The 21,829-nt window shown below is 35.5% G+C and overlaps 1 protein-coding gene across 7 annotated transcripts; it reads left to right on the top strand.

The window, feature by feature from the left end:
• Positions 1–2,080: 2,080 nt before the first annotated feature.
• Positions 2,081–20,567, top strand: LOC128670724 (uncharacterized protein). Of its 7 annotated transcripts, none has more exons than XM_053746662.2 (11): positions 2,081–2,297; positions 10,964–11,555; positions 11,708–11,811; positions 12,696–12,962; positions 13,190–13,367; positions 13,547–13,758; positions 13,989–14,270; positions 14,525–14,752; positions 15,164–15,280; positions 15,720–15,920; positions 16,210–20,567. In XM_053746662.2, the coding sequence occupies exons 3-11, from the start codon at positions 11,788–11,790 to the stop codon at positions 16,384–16,386; spliced, it is 1,686 nt and encodes a 561-aa protein (XP_053602637.1). In that variant the 5' UTR covers positions 2,081–2,297; positions 10,964–11,555; positions 11,708–11,787; the 3' UTR covers positions 16,387–20,567. The 7 variants fall into 7 exon arrangements, with proteins under 7 accessions (XP_053602637.1, XP_053602639.1, XP_053602641.1 ...); XM_053746664.1 differs by lacking the exon at positions 2,081–2,297 and adding an exon at positions 4,845–5,000 and having other exon boundaries at positions 12,765–12,962; XM_053746666.1 differs by lacking the exon at positions 2,081–2,297 and adding an exon at positions 4,845–5,000 and having other exon boundaries at positions 13,989–14,171.
• The last annotated feature ends 1,262 nt before the right edge of the window (positions 20,568–21,829 follow it).

The following is a 21,829-nucleotide window of genomic DNA, read 5'->3' as shown; positions in this document are numbered from 1 at the left end:
AAAGACAACACAGAACCCTTTAGTGCCCATAAATCAGACATACTGTTACAAACTTGAAAATTAAATTAGTGCTTATATGCGCAAAAGCGGGCTTATCACTGTGAGCAATTAGGTACTTCCAGGCAACCGTTTGGAGAATTGCAAGAAAAGATAGATACCTATAGCTAGGTAAATTAATTAGTTTAGGATTACAAGTAGCGGTGGTGGTGTAATGGTAAGACGCTCGCCTGTGGATCGGAAGGTCCCATGTTCGAATCCTGCTCGTGCCACATGAGTTTGAATACTAATCTGACTCATGTATAGTTGTTTTCATCGACCATCACTTGCTTCCGGTGAAGGAAAACATCGTGAGGAAACCTGCACACTGGTTGATTATTAACTTGTGTGTGAAATGGAGAAGGCAATGGCAAACCACTCCATTACTAATGCCAAGAAAGTTGTATTGTGTGTGTATAATTCCACGTAATGACCACGACCCTCAGCCATGAGGAATACGACTATAAAGAGAATTACAAATATAGGTAGGTACCTAACCTAATTTAAAAAACCAGTAAAGGAAATATCCATCTATAAATAAACAGCAGTTCTCGATTCCAAAATGGACTGTTAATTGGAACTCCAGATAATTTACAGTCCTTTCTAGAACCTAACTTCCTGCGTCCTGGAATCTGGAATAAAAAGACTTTATCTCAATGTAATAAAGGATAAATTGGCTGTTCATAAACGAGATGAAGGGATAGGACGCACGCGCGTTACTATCGACTACCTTGGTCCCCTCGCTCTTGCCCCCTGATATTTGAATATAGGTAGTACTAAGGACTCCATTGTATATGACGTAAGTTCTGTAAGTATTCTTTTGTGCAACGGAATGCCAATTGAGATATCGTGTGAATAGGAAATGGAAAAGAGTATTGAATCAAATAGCCTAACTTTTTATATCTCCATCTATCGCGGGTCAAATGAAGGATAAATCATTATTATTTGAGTCACTTCATGCTGTGTATTTTCCTAAGCACAGAAGTCATTACCTACTTCTTTTTTATGTACCTAGATTCGTAACTTAATTTTGAACTAATTATTAGTGCTTGGTTATCTGTTTTTATGTATTCAAATCATTTATTCAGAAATTAGACCTTCACATGCACTTTTCACGTCAAATAGTTATTACTCACAAGCTACAAACTACTGGCATTTCGGTTTCACTGCTGAGAAGAAATGCCGAAAGATTACCATTATAATTAGATCCATTATAATACGCAAGAAATGCTGGCTTGATGTCGTCAACGAAGATATGCGTGCCATTAAAAATTAGGGATGCCGACGACCGTGCGAAGTGGACACGAAAAAGTAGAAAAGCGAAAAGATGTACCTAATGTATACTAGTTTAGGTATTTAAATAGTTGATTGCAAATAATATTGGTTCAAAGTTCCATAAACAAGCAATAACAGAGCAATACTACTATAACAAAGTAAACAAAAGATTACTTATAGCACGACAGCGAAACTTCTCAACAATATCTTGCAATAATAGCTTCTATGGCCAAGGATTTAGGTTCATTATTTATTAAAATGCCCATTGCGATATTCGACGCCAGAGTGATTTCGGGATATTATATTTCAGAAGCCATTAGTCTAACAATAACAACCATTACACCAATTGCTACTCATAATAGTAAATAATTTACTACAGAACTTTTGACTCTTATATGATTGCTTTAGTTCAATCAAAAACTTTCCCATCATCGAATTTGTGATAATATCGTCGATAATTGAATTAATTTTGCATTATTTCACTATTATACATTTATCATACAAGCTTAGAGCAGAATTGTAAATATTATAAAACGAAGTCCTCTGCGTCTGTTTGTTCGCGATAAACTCAAAAACTACTGCACGAATTTTCAAGCGGTTTTCACCAATAGATAGTGTGATTCCGGAGGAAGGTTTAAGTGTATAATTTATTAAGTGTTTACCCGAGTGAAGCCGATACGTGCCGGCAGTATTGTATAAATCGCAGCGGTCAATAGTCAACCTTGCCAAGGCGGTACATTCTATTTATAGCCGCTGCGCTCGGTGCAACGATGGATTCCCAGGCTGTTTCTATGAAGGATTATGAAATATTGACATGCGCCGAGCGAGAGTCCTGGGGCTTCGATAACACGTGGGTTTCAGTCAGTCAGTTCAGTCTATAAAAAATCGGGGATGTTTATCGTTTATGACTAAAGAACGGCTGAGTAATTTTTAATAAAATTTGGCATGCAGACAGTTCCTGGAAGAACAATGAAATAGCAGTCGAGGTCAGAATTACAGTTTTTGTTTAATTATTTTAAGTATTTATTATGTATATTATTAAACCTATTTACTGTCAATTAAATTATATTTTAAAAAATTTACAATGAAATTAAAACAATTAACGATTTTGATGAAATTAAGTTGAAGCAAGCAAAAGTTGTCGAACGTTCTTAGATAAGTTTCAAAGTCACTATAACTAAAACCATACTAAAACCTGTTCAGTTTTTTTTAATCATACAATTACATAGTTATAGGTACGTAGGGTAGTGCAAAACATTTTTTAAATCTATTATTGAGTGAACTTTATGTAAACAAAATATTTTTTGAAAATTTACTTAGTCATTATGCATATGATAGATTAGGGCAAAAAGCCCCGGGCATGGCCAAGGTCACATCGATCGTGGGTGTGAAAGAGACGGCGATAGAATAAATCACTTCTCCCTCTTAGTCGGGAAATCTCCGTGGAAAATTCGTGGACTGTTGATAAACACGCGTGACGCTGACTTTTTACAAATTTTCTTTGAAATTAAATTTAAATGTTATTTACTTGCTTGAATGAATGAAATGTAGAAAGATATTGTTTCATACATTTTGCTAACTAATAAGTACAGATATGGCGTGCAATATTTTAATATTGATAATGGTTCAGTAAATATAAATGTTTTTTCTTTCTTTAAATACAGGTCAATCAAATATAAATTATAATAAATTGCTTTTGATCCTCGAGGAAGTTAAGAATATTAAACAAATTGAATGTTTCATTATAAAAGGAAAAAATGTATATATCTAATGTAATATCTATGGAGGTTAGAAAAATATTTTTGCCGTTAAATTGTTTTTTCATTTTTCGTAATGACGTCATCGAAATTCACAATTCAGAAAAAAAAGGCTTTTATGTTGGCATTTTCTATACAACTAGCTTTTACCCACAACTTCGTATGTGAGTAAAAACCCGTGGGAATTTCAGGAAATCCTTTCTTAGTGCTCTCCTACACTGTCCTAGGAACCTACACACCAAATTTCAGCTTTCTACGCCCAGTAGTTTCCGCTGTGCGTTGTCTGTCAATCAGTCACTCAGTAACGCAAGAGTTTTATATACATAGATAATTGACTGTGTGATGTGAAATAAGGAGTGGTCGATATCCTCATGTGGATGTATGAGACGGATAAATGACACAAAGCCTTTAATTTTTTTGTCAAATTTGATGAAGTAGAATAGTGCAAGTTACATACTAAATTAATTAGAAGATCATGAATTCTTTCTTTGCTGTTTGTGAAAAAGTGCCGAATGCTAAAAGTTTCCGCCTTTGTACGACAATGTGAGGGTCAGATAAGAGGTCCAGTGATAAACGGCGGGACATTACGGTTCATTAAGTTTTGCACCCGCTCGCGAAAAGGGGTGTGTTGGAAGTTACTAAGTATTCCTAAGCGGCTGAGTAGCGATCATGTTTGATGGATATTATGATTTACCGTTATATTATACAACTTATGCTATTGTATATGTTAGGAAATTTTGGTTGGTGACTTTTAGTACTTTGGCAGTAATTTATGATTGTTTTCCCTGTACTGTACAGGGAGTAGTAATAGTAGTTGCAGGTATTTCTCCCAAACAGACAGTCTGTTACAGAAAACAGAATTAGAATTCGTCCTATTTACAAATAAAGGGATGGCCCAGAAATGTGGGCGTCATATCTTCTCTTACATCGACTTTATTTCGAAGAAAATAGGTGATAACTTTTCCCGTTTATCTTTTCATTCCTTGTTATCAATGTAACTCAGGGTGGATGTGTGGTTTGAGATTCGCAATGGATTATGAAGCAGTCGGGACTATTGCTGCGTGTTGTTATTAACGGTAGAACTTGGTAGAATGGAATTGCGGAGTCAGTCGCCGGCCGGTGGAAGCGCGATGTTTACGTTTGAGGGATTCGCTATTATCGATAGTAAAATATCGGAAATTATTAGCAGAGATAATTAAAAAAAATAACGCACTTTACAGTAGCATACCTACTGTAACGTACGTCATTTTTTATCGTTAAGTTGCCAATGATTCCATATATAATATTTAATGCGTGTGAAATGTCTGCACATAAGTATTTTTAACTAAATTATAATTTGTATACACGTTATTTTGGATGACAATGCAATATTATGATATGACCTGATGAAGCACCCAAGATATGCTCCCGGCGGAGGAACTCTTCAACAGTTTACTCCACGTACATGATGTTTTGATAACAATAAAAGCTATACAAATTTTATTGCAAGTAAGTTCATTGATGTTGAAGTAAATTTTACCAAATAATATAAGTATATAGGTACCTAAGCTTGATTGATTACTTATTTTATATTTTTCCTTTGCTCTCAAACAGCACGCAAGTAAATTAATATAAAAATCAAGAAAGTTAATGTCATAAAAATCAACAAAGCAATACAAAAGTGTCCATTAACAAGGCTATTAATCACAAGTCAATGTAGTTTTTCGCGCGTGATTGATCATTGTTGTTTTTGATAATATCTTCGTATCGAAATGTCCCCTCACTACCCCGGCGCGCCTGCCTCCCTTCAGTCGCCAAAACCGGGTGTTCGGGACTGGTCGCTTTCGTGCCTCCTACTGCGTACTACGACGCCATATCTAAATCAATCGCTTTATCCACTTCTTCGTTTATATAAATACGATACGGACTTGCATCCGCTGCATTTTAGTGCAGGTAAGCTGAAATTTTCATGGAAATATATGATGTGGTGATTCTCAAGAACACTTTTGTTCCATTCTAAGTGCGAGTCGGCTTTTGTAGGCGTCGTCTGACATAATATGAGAAGAACAAAAACATGAGGAATCAGAAATATGTTTGAGTATTTGAATTTATATTTACATATAATTAAATGTAGAATCTATCGATGGGAAATAATATTGTTTATCAGAAAGAAAGGAAAGTTCATTTATGACCGTGAAATACCTATAATTTTTTTTATGCTATCTTTGTATTAACTTTATTATAGATAAGTATCTACGGGCTATTATACGAAAGTTACATTGAATGGCTCGCGTGTTTATATTTTTTTTTTAATTAAAATTAATATTTTTTTCAAATCGTAAATATGTATTTATATGTATATTTAGTTCACCTACTTTGTAAGATTTAAAGTCATTAACAATTAAATTGTATCACAACATCTCAATTTTTTTTTTTGCGGAACCGGAAATATAGATATGTTGATATTCGCACCGTCGCGCCGCTTTATTTAAAGCATTTTTTTATTATCTTAGCTGATAAAACTTTTAATTTTACATCAAAAATAACAAAAAAAAAATTAAATAAAAGATACATAAAGCTCTCAAATTCTACCGCCGCCCGCCCAAGGAAAGCTCTTGAGCGGGTACCGACACGCCCACGGCCGACGAACCCGACTCTAACCGGGTCAGACTGCATGTAACCGGTTACGAAGCATATTCTGCCATTGTCCTTTATCTACCATTATTACAAACCTCTAGTATGAACTTAGAATATGGAATTAGTAGGTACTGCTGTACGGAGTACTTCCATGACTTCGAATTAAGATTTATACTACCTAATAAAATAAATATATTAGGACAAATCACACAAATTGAGTTAGCCCCCAAAGTAAGTACGAGACTTGTATTATGGGATACTAACTCAACGATACTATATTTTATAACAAATACATACCCGGGCCAATCAGAAAAAAATCATTTTCCAACTTTATAACTTCGCGGGCACTTTTTCACGTTTTTATCACAAGCTAAAAATTACTGGCATTTCGGAAGGGCCGGCCCCTGCTGAGAAGAAATGCCGAAAAAAAACTCATTAGAACAGTTTTGGTCCCTATCAAGCCTTTAGAATTTGATGTAGTACAGCAATAAATCAATAAATCAATGTCGTGTTTCAACACAGTTATAAAGTGAAAAAAATATAGATATACGTTCAATCGATGAATTCTAATGGTACCTAATGGCCTTACACTTGACTGTGGCAATTTACCCTAACGACAGCCTCGACCCGTGGGTTGATAGCTTCGACACCAGCAATGTTATTTGGGATATAAATAAAATGTACCGTTTATTTGAATTATAAATGCCAATGCCAATGCGATTGATCAACGCAGAACAATGTAAAAATTGTATCGACGTACTTCAACGCACTTTAGTGTCAAAACTTATAGAAAACAACGGAGCTACAACGTTTTGCGTCTGAGTAAAGGTTGTAGCTCCGTTGTTTGTTGTTGAGTTTTGGGTCTAACCCAACTAACATTGTTGCTAGCTATGAAAACCATTAAACATGCAAAAAAGACGGATAACGTTTCTTTCAATTTGAAATTGCATCTACTATCACCAGCTGGCGGTATTTGTATAAGTCATATCAGATGCCTTTCAGGCGCCTTGAATAATATGTGATATCAATTTTAGCAGGTACACTCGATAAAATGAGCTTCCAATTAATTTAAATAGTTTTTTTTATCTTCCATGAAGTTAATGGATACTACAAAATATTGTAAAAAAATGTCGGAAAAAAGACATATAGACAGATAATAACCCCTTGTTATCTGTATCATATGTATGTATGATATAAAAGCGCCACATGTAGGGCATCTATTTCCAAGATTTCTCACAATGATATCCATTTACATGCATTACATGAAGCTTTCACGAAATCTCTGTGATCGAACCGGGATCATTTCGTATTTAGGTTACAGTAATACGTATGTATTTACGTCGCACTAAAGTATTTTTAGCTATTCCTTGGCAAAACACAATAACATCCTATTTGCCATGGAATTCGGAATAACAAACCCAAAGTACCTACCATCTGCTGTTACCATGGATTTAGTAAGTACTTCACTAATTCCATTGCGGTTAGTTAATATCAAAATTCGACTCAATTTGTGTTTGACCGGTGGCCGGATTGGGATACTACAAATCGTCTATATAAGGCTGTGACGTCTTAAAGCCCGGGGTCGGCGAAAAAAATTAACCTCACAATTTTGAACATTTGGCTGTGATTTTACAACCGGTTTTCTGCCTTCTGATCTTCCTTGGAAATGGCTTTTGTTGCATATTAGTTGTCACGTCATACGATATCCACGGGAAATTATGGAGTGGATTATGAATTAGTAGGTACTCCGTGAAGTACTTATTAAATCCATGGGTCCAATGCTCTATCGGAACTACACGTCACGTGAGCAGAATTCAAAGTCAGATAGTTAAAATAATTCTTGTCTTTGTTAAAATTTGAAAAATCGTAATGACAGTGCGGCCGCAGCGGAAACGCTCTGCGAACCATCTCTATCGCGATGTAAGTAACCACAAATACAGATGATACGACTTTACGACGTAACCTTACGATAGCATGAATAGTTTTACCTGATCTATTGTAGTTTCACACAATAATGTGTTATTATGGCGAGCGAAAGACTTAGCAATCGTAGGAGGAACTGGTTTATCAGTGAGAGAGATTTCCTTACTTGGTGACAAAATAATTCTTCTGTGCCACTTCTGTTCGTCTTATGCTATTTCAAATTCTACGCTGTTTACAAACTCTATATTTAGGGAAGTCTATGTTTAGATGCAACCTATATAAGCAAAGAGTTGAATTTGTAAGACATAGTAAGATTTTCATTCATAAACTTAACTACTCAAAAATCGTAAGTCTTTATTTCATCTAAATTAATAAATAGTATTTTTAAAATATCACATTGCAATGTAATACATATATATTATAAAAAGTCCACTGCCGCATCTGTATGTTCGCGATAAAGTCAAAGACCCCCGCACGGATTTTGATGCAATTATTTATGTAGATAAGTGTGTTTACTGAGGAAGGCCTTGGTGTAAAATTTATTATATTTTTACTCGCGCGAAGCCGGGACCGAGTGCTAGTAAAAAAATAATGAAAACAAAGAATTTCTTAGCTCGTAGGCTTGTAACTGCGTAGAACGCGAACCCAGTGCTACGCACTTAGCTGCTACGCAGTTCTCGTAGACCCTCTACGCTGTAGGTTACGTAAGCACGACTTCCAAGGTCAACATCAATTTCGTATATGAAAGCTCCAATAACGCTCGTGTCAGCGTGGGCTTGATTCAATAAACTTTTACAATAACTCTGAAGATATCGTTTTTTTTCGGTATTTCTTTTATACACATTATAAAGATATTTATTTCAGTTTTATATCATTCTGTGGTCATACTGAAATGTAGGTATTCTGCTGGTCTAAAGTAATCTCTTTCAAGTAAAACATGATTTCATGATTTATCTACAGAAGAAACTTATATGGTCCAGTGACGGCGTAGCTGCTGTTGAATAAATTGATTTAACAAGAATTTCCTTGTATTTTCTTTGTTCTTCCACTATCCACAGATTATATACATTCCAGTAGTACTACAGAAGAAAACTTAGGTGTGGCCGCAAAGCCGTTAACGTTAAAAATAAACGTTTAAATTTTAAATATATCGTTCAGTTTTTACGACCTACCGCTTGCCTGACCTCCACCATCTTTGAGAATGTTCTTGTGCAGGCGGTATACTAGCCCTAGAATATCACCACTCGATATACTCTCGTATCGTAATGTCGTTGAGGACACATAGGTTTGACAACATAACATCCCTAAAGAGGTCATCAGGCAGTCACAAATCTAAAGCTGTTGCTTTTAAAATTGTTAGGTATTCAAGCGGGCGGTTTGAGGTATCATAGCCGCCAATGTAACTTTCTTAAGATAACACATATAGTGTATAAATTTTACCTTCACACAGTAATCCTATTAAATGAAGGCTTACATATGAGTAAATGAGTGTTCAATGCGCGATTGGAAGCCTAATATGTATGATGATCTGTATTAGTGCTAACATGCGGACTTAATCTGATTTATGTATCTCTCTCTCTCTCTCTCATCTCCGAATGTTCACAGTTTCGTTCAGGGTTGTGAAGCCGCGAACCCGGGCTCGGCGTAAAAAAATAACCTTAAAATTTCAACAACTAATCCCAATTCTAAACCCATACATAGAAATAGTAATTCCTTATAGTAATCCGTAAGAGAATATTCATCCTTTTTCAAATAGGTACTCATTAGAGTACGTGAAAAAATAATGACACCAAAGTGACAAGTTTTTCGACATTGCACGAGGTTTTCTCGTTTAAAATCTGAAGTGAATAATTGTATAAAAATAAAAGTTCAAGCGGAGGCCGATTGAATTTAGTTAAGTACATGGAAATGGTTTTTTTTTTTCGATCTATACTAACTAATGAAGCTGTAGAGTTTGAACTTGCCAATTTCTGGAACAATACATCTAAAAAACATTAAAATTTGTCTAAAGCAAAACAGAATCCAAAATTTTCTCACAGGAGAGAAGCGATTATAGTTTCGTGATCCCAGTGCCTGGGTTCGCGTTTAAATTTTGGATATTTGGCTCTGATGATATGAACGGCCACTTGCCTGAAGAAATCCCACTTTAGGAAATGCTGTTTTTAGGAAATGCCTATCAGCAGTCATCCCTCGGGATATAGAGAGCTTCCATTTTAGGTTTTGGGTACAGGTGCAGCAGGTGATATGAATAGTAGTTGGCTTGGTATCTGGTTCTTCGATTTAATAGAACAATGGTTGTATAAAATGTGGATAGTGTAGCGCCTAGACAAACCATTACATGGTTTCTAGGGGTCATAGTGGTGGATCAATTGTAATTATGTTACAATTAATCAAACACCATTTATTTATATTAGACTGACGACCTGGCACGGCTTCGCACGGGGTCTTTGTACGTAACGGATTTTGGTGAAAACTGCATCAAAATCCGTTACGTAGTGTAAAAGAAGAAAGTTTTGAAACAGACAGACGCATTATCTATTGATTGATAATTTAAGATAATTTATTTAATTGATAATTTAATTATGTGTTTAAAAATTAGATAAGATGAAGAATAAAACATAATAGGTAAAGTTTAAGTCTGAAGGCCTTGGTTTAATCGTTTGGCAAGTATTCAAGATTCAAGGCTGTGTTTAACTACCACGCTTACCATTATGGCATCCCGCTAGGCTGATTACTTTGAAGCTTTTGGCGAGAGCTTTTACTTTTACATAAGTGTCCAAAAAGAAGAGCAATGTTTTCAGGGTTTATGTTTATGTGTGTTGAGAGTTGTTAATGATTTTGAGTTAAAATTTGAGCTATTGTCGTTTGTGAAATGCCATTGAAGATACACATTTAACTGTATTTTTGGGCATTATGACACTGTTTACCTTTTTGAGAAATACTGTATAAAATTTGACATGAACCTGTGAAGGTCATAATTGAAAATGTATAGAATAAAATCAAAATTAGTTGTATGAAAAAAAGACATTAGCAGACTAGCATCTAGCATGATTAAGATAAAATATTTTTTAGTAGTTTCAGACTAAGTACGTCTATTTTTAGATTCATTTTGCTGTGTTAATGTTTTTTCTATTTTAATTTTGCTAAAGACGTAAAGTTTGTAAGTTCTATGTTTAGTTATATCCAGAGAGGACCTATTTTTTATTAGGTTATGTGCTGTATCTATCTATTTGTTATTAATATTTTGATGTAGGTTGGGCTCTGATGCTTGATGGCTGCGAAAGAAACCTGGAAAACACTCAGATGAGAGATAGTCTTAGATTTTTTGAGAATAAATATTAATATTTTTATTACAGGCCAAACCGGTCGTCAACCGACACTCCATCAGAAGATTGACAAAGAAAACTGTGAGAATATCTGCAAAGATGATAGACGATAACTAGACAATCAAGTGTTACTTAAGTCAAGAAAAATCGTGAAAGTGTTTAAAAAATGGACATGAAAATGCGACACTGACATTTGGGCTCGCACGCTCATAAAACCCATTTCAACCCATCAATGTTAAATTACAGACTGGTTTCAACGCATTTTTTGAAGCAACCGTAAAGCGTTGGTCCGAATTTTTTTGACTGTCTGCGTCTTACCAATATGTGTCGTGATTGGGACATGAGGGCGCAAAGAAGTGACATCATTAAATAGACATTTTTTTATAGACTATAATAGTTTAGTGACAGATTCCCGCCAAAACGGCGTCCGAATCTACCCCGCCGTTTCGTTTTGTTTCTTTCATTTTATTTTACATCAAAGGATAAGCAATAACCCGGTCAATAGTGTTTGGTTGGATTCAGCAGGGGTCGTCAAGAAGCCTCAGCTAACCTGGCCAGCAACAGTCGGGGCAACATTTCCAGAATTTTGAACTCCATAGTTGGTGCTGCAAGATACTGCATTGTAAGTATTTAGAATAACCTGTTTAGTCTCTTTATTTGGGTAATTCACGCAGTTGATGGAACTAGCGACGTAGTCAGTTGTTCACATCACTAAAGCAACCATAGATAAATTTATTTTTGTGTAGTTGCATTGGAAAAATGGTTTAATTTCAGAATCTTCACATTGACGGTCGAAACTTTTGGATATTGGAAAATTTTATTTGCAAGTCTAAAGTATAAAGCCTCAGGCGAACATGGTACAATTGGAATTCCTGCAGGTACTTTTGAAATTTCGACGGGGTTCATACCTACATCATTACCTATCTTACGTAGTGTCTTAACAACAATAGTTTATTTTGAAATGCTTTATATATCCGCTTCGCAAAGCAATAACATACCTATACACCAGTTACGGGAAAAGTTTATAAATACGTGCAATAAATATAATGGAATTTCCTATGAAAAGCAACGAATATGTGTTACGATGGGTATTTTTTGTATAATAACTTTTCCCGTAAACCAACCGTTGGAAATGTAGGTAATTAACAATAACCGCAACTTAGTAACAAATGCTTAAAGTACAAGACTGATTACCGTAAATAGGAACGTAGATGGATGCTTTTAGGCGCGGTATTTAAAATTAGATGAAGAATAACTGTGTTACATACCTACTAATACATTTACAACAACACCATGCCCAATATAGCCCAAGCCAATCCATTCACAATCCTTAGACCACAATACCGCACTATTCCTTACACCGCTTACCCCACCTTCCCGTTCTCCTCAAAAGATTAATATTTTCCATAGAGAAAACTGTCACTTTGCAAATTACACACATTTACGATGCTATAGTAAAAGAAGACACATGTAACCGCCATATGAAACTACAGGAACATTGTAAATAATCTGTCATAATAAAACGGTGAATTACCGCCAACCAGCCAGCCAAGCCGGCCAACAGACAGGAATGCATGTATTTATCAGAAGTGAAGCCCTTTCATAGTAATTTTCTATTTCTTGTACATAACTGCATCCCTTTCTATCGGTCGCTCGGATCCAGCTAAGTATAACTATCATCAGTTGTCTCTATGGAATTATATATCACTGAATCACCGATGGGTGACACGGGCACTAACACCACATGACATTGACATGTTAGGGTTACGGGCACGAAAGAGAGTGTCCGAGCGAGCAGCCGGTAGTAATATCGCTCGGGTGGCGTGCGCAGTGCTGCGAGCGGGACGAGCCGAGAGAAAAGGAGACGGAAGATATGGCGGCCCCGGAGTGCGAGCGAGAGGCCCGCAAGCGGCGCGAGCGTCGCGACTCGGGCTGCACGCACGAGCGGAAGGAGAGAAGACCGCATAGTGAAGAGAGATTGGCGCCTCCACCACCTCCTCCGCCACTTCATGACTACAATCGACTTGAGGTAATAAACTACTATCCCAATATTACGGATACTGTCCTTTACCAAGAGTTGATTAATTATTGAAGTTATATGTCCTTCTTCAAGCTGTAGATTCTTCTTTGTTTAATGTCGTTCCCAGTTATACTTTATATTTATAGGAAACCTTGATATACAAGTTACAAAATACGCACAGAAGAAGTACATAGGATATATCAATTTATTTATGTAAATTTTCGATTATTTTCTAGTCCGAGCGTCGTGCTGAACGTCTCTCCCGCGCCCGCCGGCCGCAATATGGCGGCAAACGTCGTCGTGCCCCCACCAGGATACCAAAACATCCAAAAGAAAATGATTGCGTCCCCACCACAGATGATACAAGATGCCATACACCGCCTAACTTTGAATATATTGTGCAAAAGACGCATTGTAAGTAATCATTCAGTATCTCCCAAATCTAATTTTCATGGTACTACCATACACATATACCAATAGAATGTACTGATTAGGATTCCGTTGCCTTTGAAGTTCTTCCGTGGTTAAACTGAGTGAATCGAAAGTTGCTATACTTTTGTTCACATTTTTCACATTACCGTTACTTCATACAGTATGCGAGGAACCAGAGACGCTGGACGCTGGAGCCCTCCAACGCCAAGTGGTCCGTGTTCCCAGCAGCACCGGTAGCGCTGGGAGCACCGAGAGCGTCGAAACTGACACCATGGAGCGGGTGCGTCGCGACGAGCGCAGCGCTACTTCGAGACACCACCCTCGTCGGGACCAGCCATGTCCTGAGACTAGACTAGACAAGATACAGAAGAAGGTAATCCTTTATTTTTATGTGAAGATAACCAAGCTTTTCGAAACTGACAACATGAAGCACGTGCGACGAAGTGAACGCAGCGCCAAATTTAGACACTATCCACGATTGTAGTTGAACTGTTGTTGAACGCAGTGTCAGAATTGCGAGCAGCCCTGAAGTTTAAATAAATGCATAGGTATATGGAAGTATTAAGGATTATGAAAATATTTTCTAACATAATATTTTTACAGATCAGTGTCCTCAAGAAAACTATCTCGAAGTACGAAAGCGATTTTGAAGCCAAGAACGGTTATGCCATCAATCCGAGTGACCGCATCACCGATGTCCAGCTGACACGAATGTACGACAGTCTTCGAAAATTGCAAGCTGAGAAACGTTGCATCAAAGCTGATCCGATTGAATACACATTGAAGGTACAAGCCGCCAGGCAACAGAAGGAAAGGGATGATAAACTCGAAATAGCATTGAGAAGTGACAAGACCATGTCTGAAATCGTGTGGGACATTGAAGAGGTATGCTTACCCAGACGATTTAAAGGATGATCTTAAATCAAATTTTTCAAATAATAAATGAAATTTCTATTATAAAATTTCTTTTTGCTAAGGTCGTCATCTATTCCAGTCTAACAAAGCAATCATGCTTTGTTGTAAACAGAAATTCCTCATAAACATCAACGTATGTATTGTTAATATGAAGCTTAATATTTGTTGTGGCAGCTGATACAGAAGTAGCTACAAACGGTCAATTGGATTATTATTTTCCGCAGTGGTTGGAAGGTTGCCGGCAAGCGTCCGGTCGGTCGAGTACTCCTGAAGCGAACTGGTCTTCGGCTCAGTTGGCGGCAGAGAAGTCTTGTGTCCAGAGAGCGTTGCTTCGTTTGGAGGCAGCTAGAGGGAGACCTCCAGCTCATTCTGCAGAGCGGGGCGCCGCCAGACATTTGTACGACCGATACAGAGCTGTCAAACGATGTCTCGCTGCGACACGACCTGATGCGGTAAGTAATATTAATATTACTACTACTTAAATTGCGAATAAATGCAAATTTATGGCGTCTTATTTATAAACATTGTTTTTTTTTTACTTTTATAATGTGCATATAGTGTTTGTAAGTAAGAAGTTGTGTAATTAGTTTTGTAATGGTGCAGATTGTATTTGTATAATTATGGTAACAATTGCTGACAAACCAAATAATATAAATAAGAAAAGTAAAACCACCAGAGCTTAAATTCTGATGACTACGATTCTATTAATGTTAATACAAAGTTAGGATATTTTATGTGAGCGAATCTTTTGTTACTGACCTAAATTTGATTGTAGATACTCGTTCATAATGAATTGGTCTCTGCAATCACAGACGGTAAAAAAGAATATGAAAGAATCTTCAGGCCTTTCGTTTTATTTCCAGGTAATTGGATGTACGAACAGCGATTTGGCGACAATTCACGAGCATGAGGCAATGTTATTCAACAGCAGCGTGGACAGCTCCAGCGATTCTCAAGAGAAACCATCTGATTCCTCACAGGTGAGATAAAAACCTCTAACGACTTATTGCTTTCAGATATTATCGACAAAACAAGACAAAAACAAGAAGAAAGGCATAACAAAATACGCCTTTCTTTTTGTTTTTGTCTATTTAATTTATTTTTGTGCATAAAATAAACGCTTTTATCTATCTATCATATCAATTCAAGTAGACGTGGCAGCAGGTAGGTACCTACATAAACTGTCTACCCTTGACGATTCGCAACGTTTTAAGGAAAATGTGAAGTAGCACGCAAAATGTCGGATTGAATCGATTAGTCTAAACTAGCCCCGCAATCGCATTAAAAATTTCAGCTGGATCGCTGTAGAACCTTTATCGTTCGCTATTTTTTGATCGTTTTCGAATTTAACAACCATTGAGAAATGCTGCAGTAACAGGTACAGGTTTTAATGATGATGCGTTATTGTTTAATCTTCAGGAAACAGCGGAGACTCCGCTCCAAACACCGCTGCAATCCCCACCTCGTCAAGAAGGAGGTGTACCAAATGAGGAGGTGCCATCGTCGACATCATCAGCACATTCAGCCGCCAGCGAGGAGGCTCCAGCTAATGAGGGACTCCACTGCCTCAGCGTGGAGGAACTCCACAAGGCTCTTGCTGAGGCTAAACTGCAGAAATGTGTAAGTTACTTCATTATATTTTAGATTTCAAGAGTGGATGCATGTGGTTTTATATATGATGTTAATCAATGTTCAATCTTGTTTTTATTATTTTATTATGTGTTGTACATTGGAACATTGATCGGTAAACAACTTCTAAAGGATGCGCGAAACTGTTAAAATATCATTACACCTGAACGAGTCTAACCAATAATAAGTTGAATAACTAAAATAAAATATGTTGGTACCAAATAAAACAGTAACCGATTGGAACTTCCTACATCTGATTTAAATAATGCTATGAAAATAGGTGCTCCGACGCAGCATCAAGGAGTACGAAGTGAGCTTCGAGATCCAGAACTGTAGGAAGGTCCAGAGGGACGACAAGAAGGGACGAGAGGACGAGTACCTCCGTTACAAGTCTGTCAAAGCCAGGATCAAACTGCTCAACGCTCTGATCAACAAACAGAAGACACTACCTCAATAAATAGGGGACGTTGCGATGTTATTACAACAGATTGTAGCAACAGTCTTTGGATAACACAGAGACAAAGAAAACTAAGACGGGCTTGCGTACCCAAATGAAGTAGCAGATTTTCATACAACTTCCCGGCCCAACAAACTGGCACTGTCTCGTTTCTTCTTGTGTATTTCTAATAAATATTTATCTTTATTGTATGAGCGAAACGAATGACGAAGTCTATAGTTTTCTCTGTCCACGTTGATATAACGACAAGTATTCCAAATCATCATAAATTATATCAATTGACTTGTGCACTATGATAGTGGGATCGTTTGTTTATCGCAAGTGCTGTTGCCGCCATCTGCGGCGATATGCTGCATCTTTGTGATTTATCGGTAATATTTGCCCATATTTTAAGCTAAAAGATAAATATAAGACAAAACTTGATCTGATTTTAGCTTGAAGTCTGCAATATTACCATGATCAATCGTCGCAATAATATCGCAGTGTTAATACTTCATAGGCCTGCATTTTCACTTGAGATAAACTACGTTTTAGGTATCTGATATTACACCATTTTTTTTCAATGCCTGTATTAACACAGGTGTAGTATAACGTGCTAATTCTGGACTTACATTAATTTAAGGGCCCAGAATCACAAACAGCTATGTAGTACTATCAGTGATAAACCATCTTATTATCACAACTCGCATAGTTGCGTTATGTAACGAGACTCTTTCGTACTTACTTTAGCTTTATAGCTTAGCTCCTTTCTCTAGTGGAAGTGCATCCTAAGAGTTGATCAGGCACGACGTTAAAATCGCTAATGATAGACGTGGCGCATCAAATTTTATTCAAAAACTGGAAATGTTCCGACCTAAATTCGTTTCAATATAAATATTTGCAATGTAATATAATAAATCTGTATATTATTTTAAAAAAATCTCCTTAAATGTAGATTATTTAGTATCCATACAATCCTGATATAGGTACGCAAACAGAGATGTTAAGTAAAAATTGTATAGTGCCAAATTGTTTTCTATACAATTGTATTTGTAACATAAAAATATATAGACAAATACTTAAGTATGGGTACGTAATTATCATCTATGCATCAATATAGCTTTGTTAATAACTTTCAATATATACATAGTTAAACTGCTGCTATATATGTAAATAAGCCTAGAATATACCCTACTAAAATTACACAATAGATATACATAATATAACTTCTAATACAAAATACACAATAAGTTATTAAGGGAACTGGGTGGGTTTGTCATTTCGACATGGGTTAAGTATACCGCAAACCGTTATTGTACTAATAATACTTAAACAAAATTCTTATACATACTTTTAACTATAGACAATATTATAAATAGTTACATACGGCAAAAAACTTAGGGGAAATCGCAGGGGAGGATACCTATAGGTATAGGTATATGTCAAATGTTGTATTTGAACAATTAATCCCTAGTTTCGGTAACAAAATCCTCCTTTTCAAACCAATTATATAGCTTATTTTTATGCTCTACCGCTATGAAAGTAAGACAGAAAAATTTACATTTTTTCTGATTAAGAAATTGGAATATTTTTAAACCGAAATAACTCGAGTTATCTAGGTTTTTTACATCCATTCCACAATCGCCAGTTACGAAGATTGGATTTATGAATTTAAAACGATCGAATTATAATCACTGCCGTATACTACACATACTTGTATAAATCAACGAGCAGGTTACAGGCATTTTGAGTAAATAATAGACTTCGTAACATCGGCATCTATGCTATGTCGATGAACATTCCACTAAACTACCTTACTTGGAGTAAAAACAATAAAATACTTATTAGATTTAAGACTTACCTGAAAACTTAATCTGATTGTACAAAGTTATATCATCACCTTAAACAACTACGTGATGATTCAAAGAAAATTTTAAAATGGTTGTCATATAAAATTTCTAGTTCATTGTTCCAGAAACGTGAATATTATCAAATGAATTATAATGAACGTTGCTAATTACGTATAATAACATGTATGATAGAAAAGTACTCTATGATAAATTAATAATTATATCGTGTACTCAAAATACGGATCTAGGATTTAGGTCAAACATCTATTTGAAGCGAAAGAGTCCTTTGTCATCCTAGTGCGATAACAGCGAGTGTCCTACTTTTTGTATCTAATTAAATAGAGGAATCCAAATCGTGCTGCATTACTTAATATATAAGCTGTGGTTGTTTATAATTCTTTGTCAAATTATGGATATTTCATTTAACCATAATTGGTTACAAGGCTAGATGAGACGAGAGCTAGATATTTAAATATACCCTACAAAGAGGAATTGTTTAGTCTCTTTGTCATAGACATAAGTAACTTTATTAGTTTTTTGCTTTTTCTCGGATGCAAAAAGTGGACGCATTAATGCTGCAAATGGAGAATATTGATTGGAATTTGTGACCAATACGGTCAATAGAATATATTTTATATTGGATTGACACACTGGATGCTGTGGCGACGCCAGTACCTTGTTTGCAATGCATATAGTGTTCCAAGTATGTACCGCCTCTATTACTAAAATGTTTGTGACTAAAGTCCTGTGTAGCCATTTTTTACATGTAATTTATACTAGGTTTTACATTTATTATTTATTTTATTTTAAAAATATTATATGTTGTCTTTGTGTATTAGGATTTAGGATATGCTTCTGAAATTGCAGTTGTTCAACATCAATCGATGTTTTAAGAATTAAAAAAAAAACGAAAATTATACAGAAACGAAATGGAAAAATCACTCTTAATTAATTCCTCCTAACCTCAAATTAAGGCTACGAAGATTAGTTGATATTATTATTTTCTATTCGTTTGCTGTTTCCCAGTATTTGTCCATCGAATGATGCGGATCAACTACATATATTCTCGCGGCACCAAATGGGTCATATGCAATACGGCCCTGTATTCTCTGAATGAGGCATTTAAGGGGCTCCTGTCTTTAAAATTCATAGTGTTAGTGTTTTTATTTCAAATTTTTAAGCATCAATGAAAACAACATGATAATGTCATAGACATGAGTGACTCATTTATTGGACGTAGATTATTTTTGAGATAGCGCTGTCAATATCTACTTATCATGGATGTTTAACGAACAAGAACACGATTTCTGTGAAGTACTTATTAACTTTTTTCAATAGATATATGTTTAATAGTAATTTTGTACTGGATCTAGGCTGAATACCAGGAGCCTCTTAATAAATTAGTGACTAATGTGACTGGTGATAAAGGATTTACTGTGATTTTATTATAAACACTCTTGTATGACAAGAAACTTTTGTTCTCAAATGATTGCTAACGTGCGTTTTATGTGTTTGTTGTGTTAATTATTTCCGTCTGTTAAAAACTCGTTTTATAAATATTTGTTTGTTAAAATCTTTTTTTACAATAATTAAAACTTGTAAAGTTTGATCAGTGTTAAAATCTCTTTTTCGAAGATTTAAATATAGTTTACAAAAACAGTCGTAGTTACGAATTTTAAATACTTAGGTATTTATTTAAATTATTGAAGTGACGATATAAGAATATGAAATTGTGACATTTTGTAAATGGTTTGAAATGTTGCTTTAAAATGTAGATTAGTTATTTTGAAAGGTAAATTGATAAGTGGAAGTGAATAGGTGAACGCCATATCTACAAAGAGTTTCGGAAAATGACTGGATCATCCATTTTTCAAAATGTTTTGCATATCAATTTTGAGAACACATTGAACCGTATTTTAATGATTGCGGGTAAATAATATTACAGTTTTTCTAAATACCTAATTTTTTTTAAATACATGAAACCATGATACTTGTTTACCTATTTAATTGTGAGTAGGAAATTTAGGTAATAATATTTATAACAATATATATTATTATTTCATTAAAAATACCTATGTCAAATCTTTAATTGCCCATTACTGTGTACATGTTTACTCTCAATCTTAAACATAATATTGTACCATAGAATAACGTATTGTCGTAAAATTATAAAGTCAATGGAAGCATTTGTACCGAGTACTTTTTGGGAAAAATGTATAGAATCCTAGGGTTTTTGGCGACTGTATCAAAATTTAGTATGTATTTTGAGGAGAAATAAATCGGTGAAAAGTAAGCGTTCCGCTAAATGCCACTACTTTAATAGATAATGTTCAAAATAAAATATTAAAACGACGTGGTTTTTATTTAATTATTCCAATCGTCCAAGTAAAATAATCATGACCCGTAGCTTGAAAAGATGGGGTATACGAGTATCATATCGTATATAAAACAGACTAACAAATTATGTAAGAAAGTTACAAAGAAAAATGTTCTTTTGTCGGTACCATTTTAACGTAGTGGTAGTAGCACAGATTAAATAATACCCCAGTAGTAGTAGGTATGTATTTTTTAAGATAAGTATAAGTAGTAGGGATCTGTTACAGTCAACCGGATACTGGGGTATTATTTAATCTGTGAACCGGAGATAGGTTGGGATAAGTCTGCAGTTGTATATATATCGTATATCTTGTAATGTAAAAAACTTAACTTGATAATTTGTGATGTAGGTAGTTCACTATCAAGTTTAGACTTAGCAACGAGCGCTTTGTTATGCTATTAAGAAATGGCCTATGACCTGATTTTTGTCACCAGAATTTCGCGAATTCGTCACTGATAACCTTCCACTTGATGCTATCTGAAGAGTTTGATAGAGTATTTAGTCACCGATACATAAGTTATTATATTATATACCAACTATGAGACAAACTTCATCAGGTAAAATCTGTCAAAAGATATTGGAGTACTGTTTCTTCTCAGTAGTGGTCGTTCCGAAATGCTAGTAGTTTGTAGCTTTTTGAGAAATTACAATATAGTAAAATTGATGTGTAAAAGTGTATGTGAAGGTCGAATTTCTGACTAAATCATTAGATTTTTACTAACCAAATGCTCGCGGCAGTTTACGGACAAAAATACCGTTTTTCCTGTATACCGAAAGAGGGAATACAGGTCCCAGGAGTTTCATAGCCTCTTCGTGTGGTTCTCGCCCTAAAATAAGACTACTCCACATCCTCCTGTGGATACCGAACGATTTGACAAGAGCCAGTTGCCCGGACTTCGAAGCGTCGCAGCCAGGAATGTAAGCAACAAGCTTCAATATGAGAGAGAGATGGATAGCCCGTTTGCTATCTACTTAATATATTATTGGTGTAAACAAAGTCATTTGGCGTTAAACTGATAAGTCTAATTTAAAAAAATACTAATAAGCGCATTAGCTAATTACCTATTACAATTTAACCGTTTGTATAATCTGTTATAATTTTTATTTTTTTTTACAAATCACTAGCATTTTAGAATGGGAGATTATCTGTACGTAATCAAAGGACTCCCAAGTGACTGATGTCTTTACGACAACCGCCATCTAGCGGCAGGTAGTTGTACACCTAGCCAGTTTTACG

Source organism: Plodia interpunctella, chromosome 6 (genome assembly GCF_027563975.2).
Source record: "Plodia interpunctella isolate USDA-ARS_2022_Savannah chromosome 6, ilPloInte3.2, whole genome shotgun sequence".
In the NCBI taxonomy this organism is placed as follows: Eukaryota; Metazoa; Arthropoda; class Insecta; order Lepidoptera; family Pyralidae; genus Plodia; species Plodia interpunctella.
This window is presented reverse-complemented; position numbering and strand designations above follow the sequence as displayed.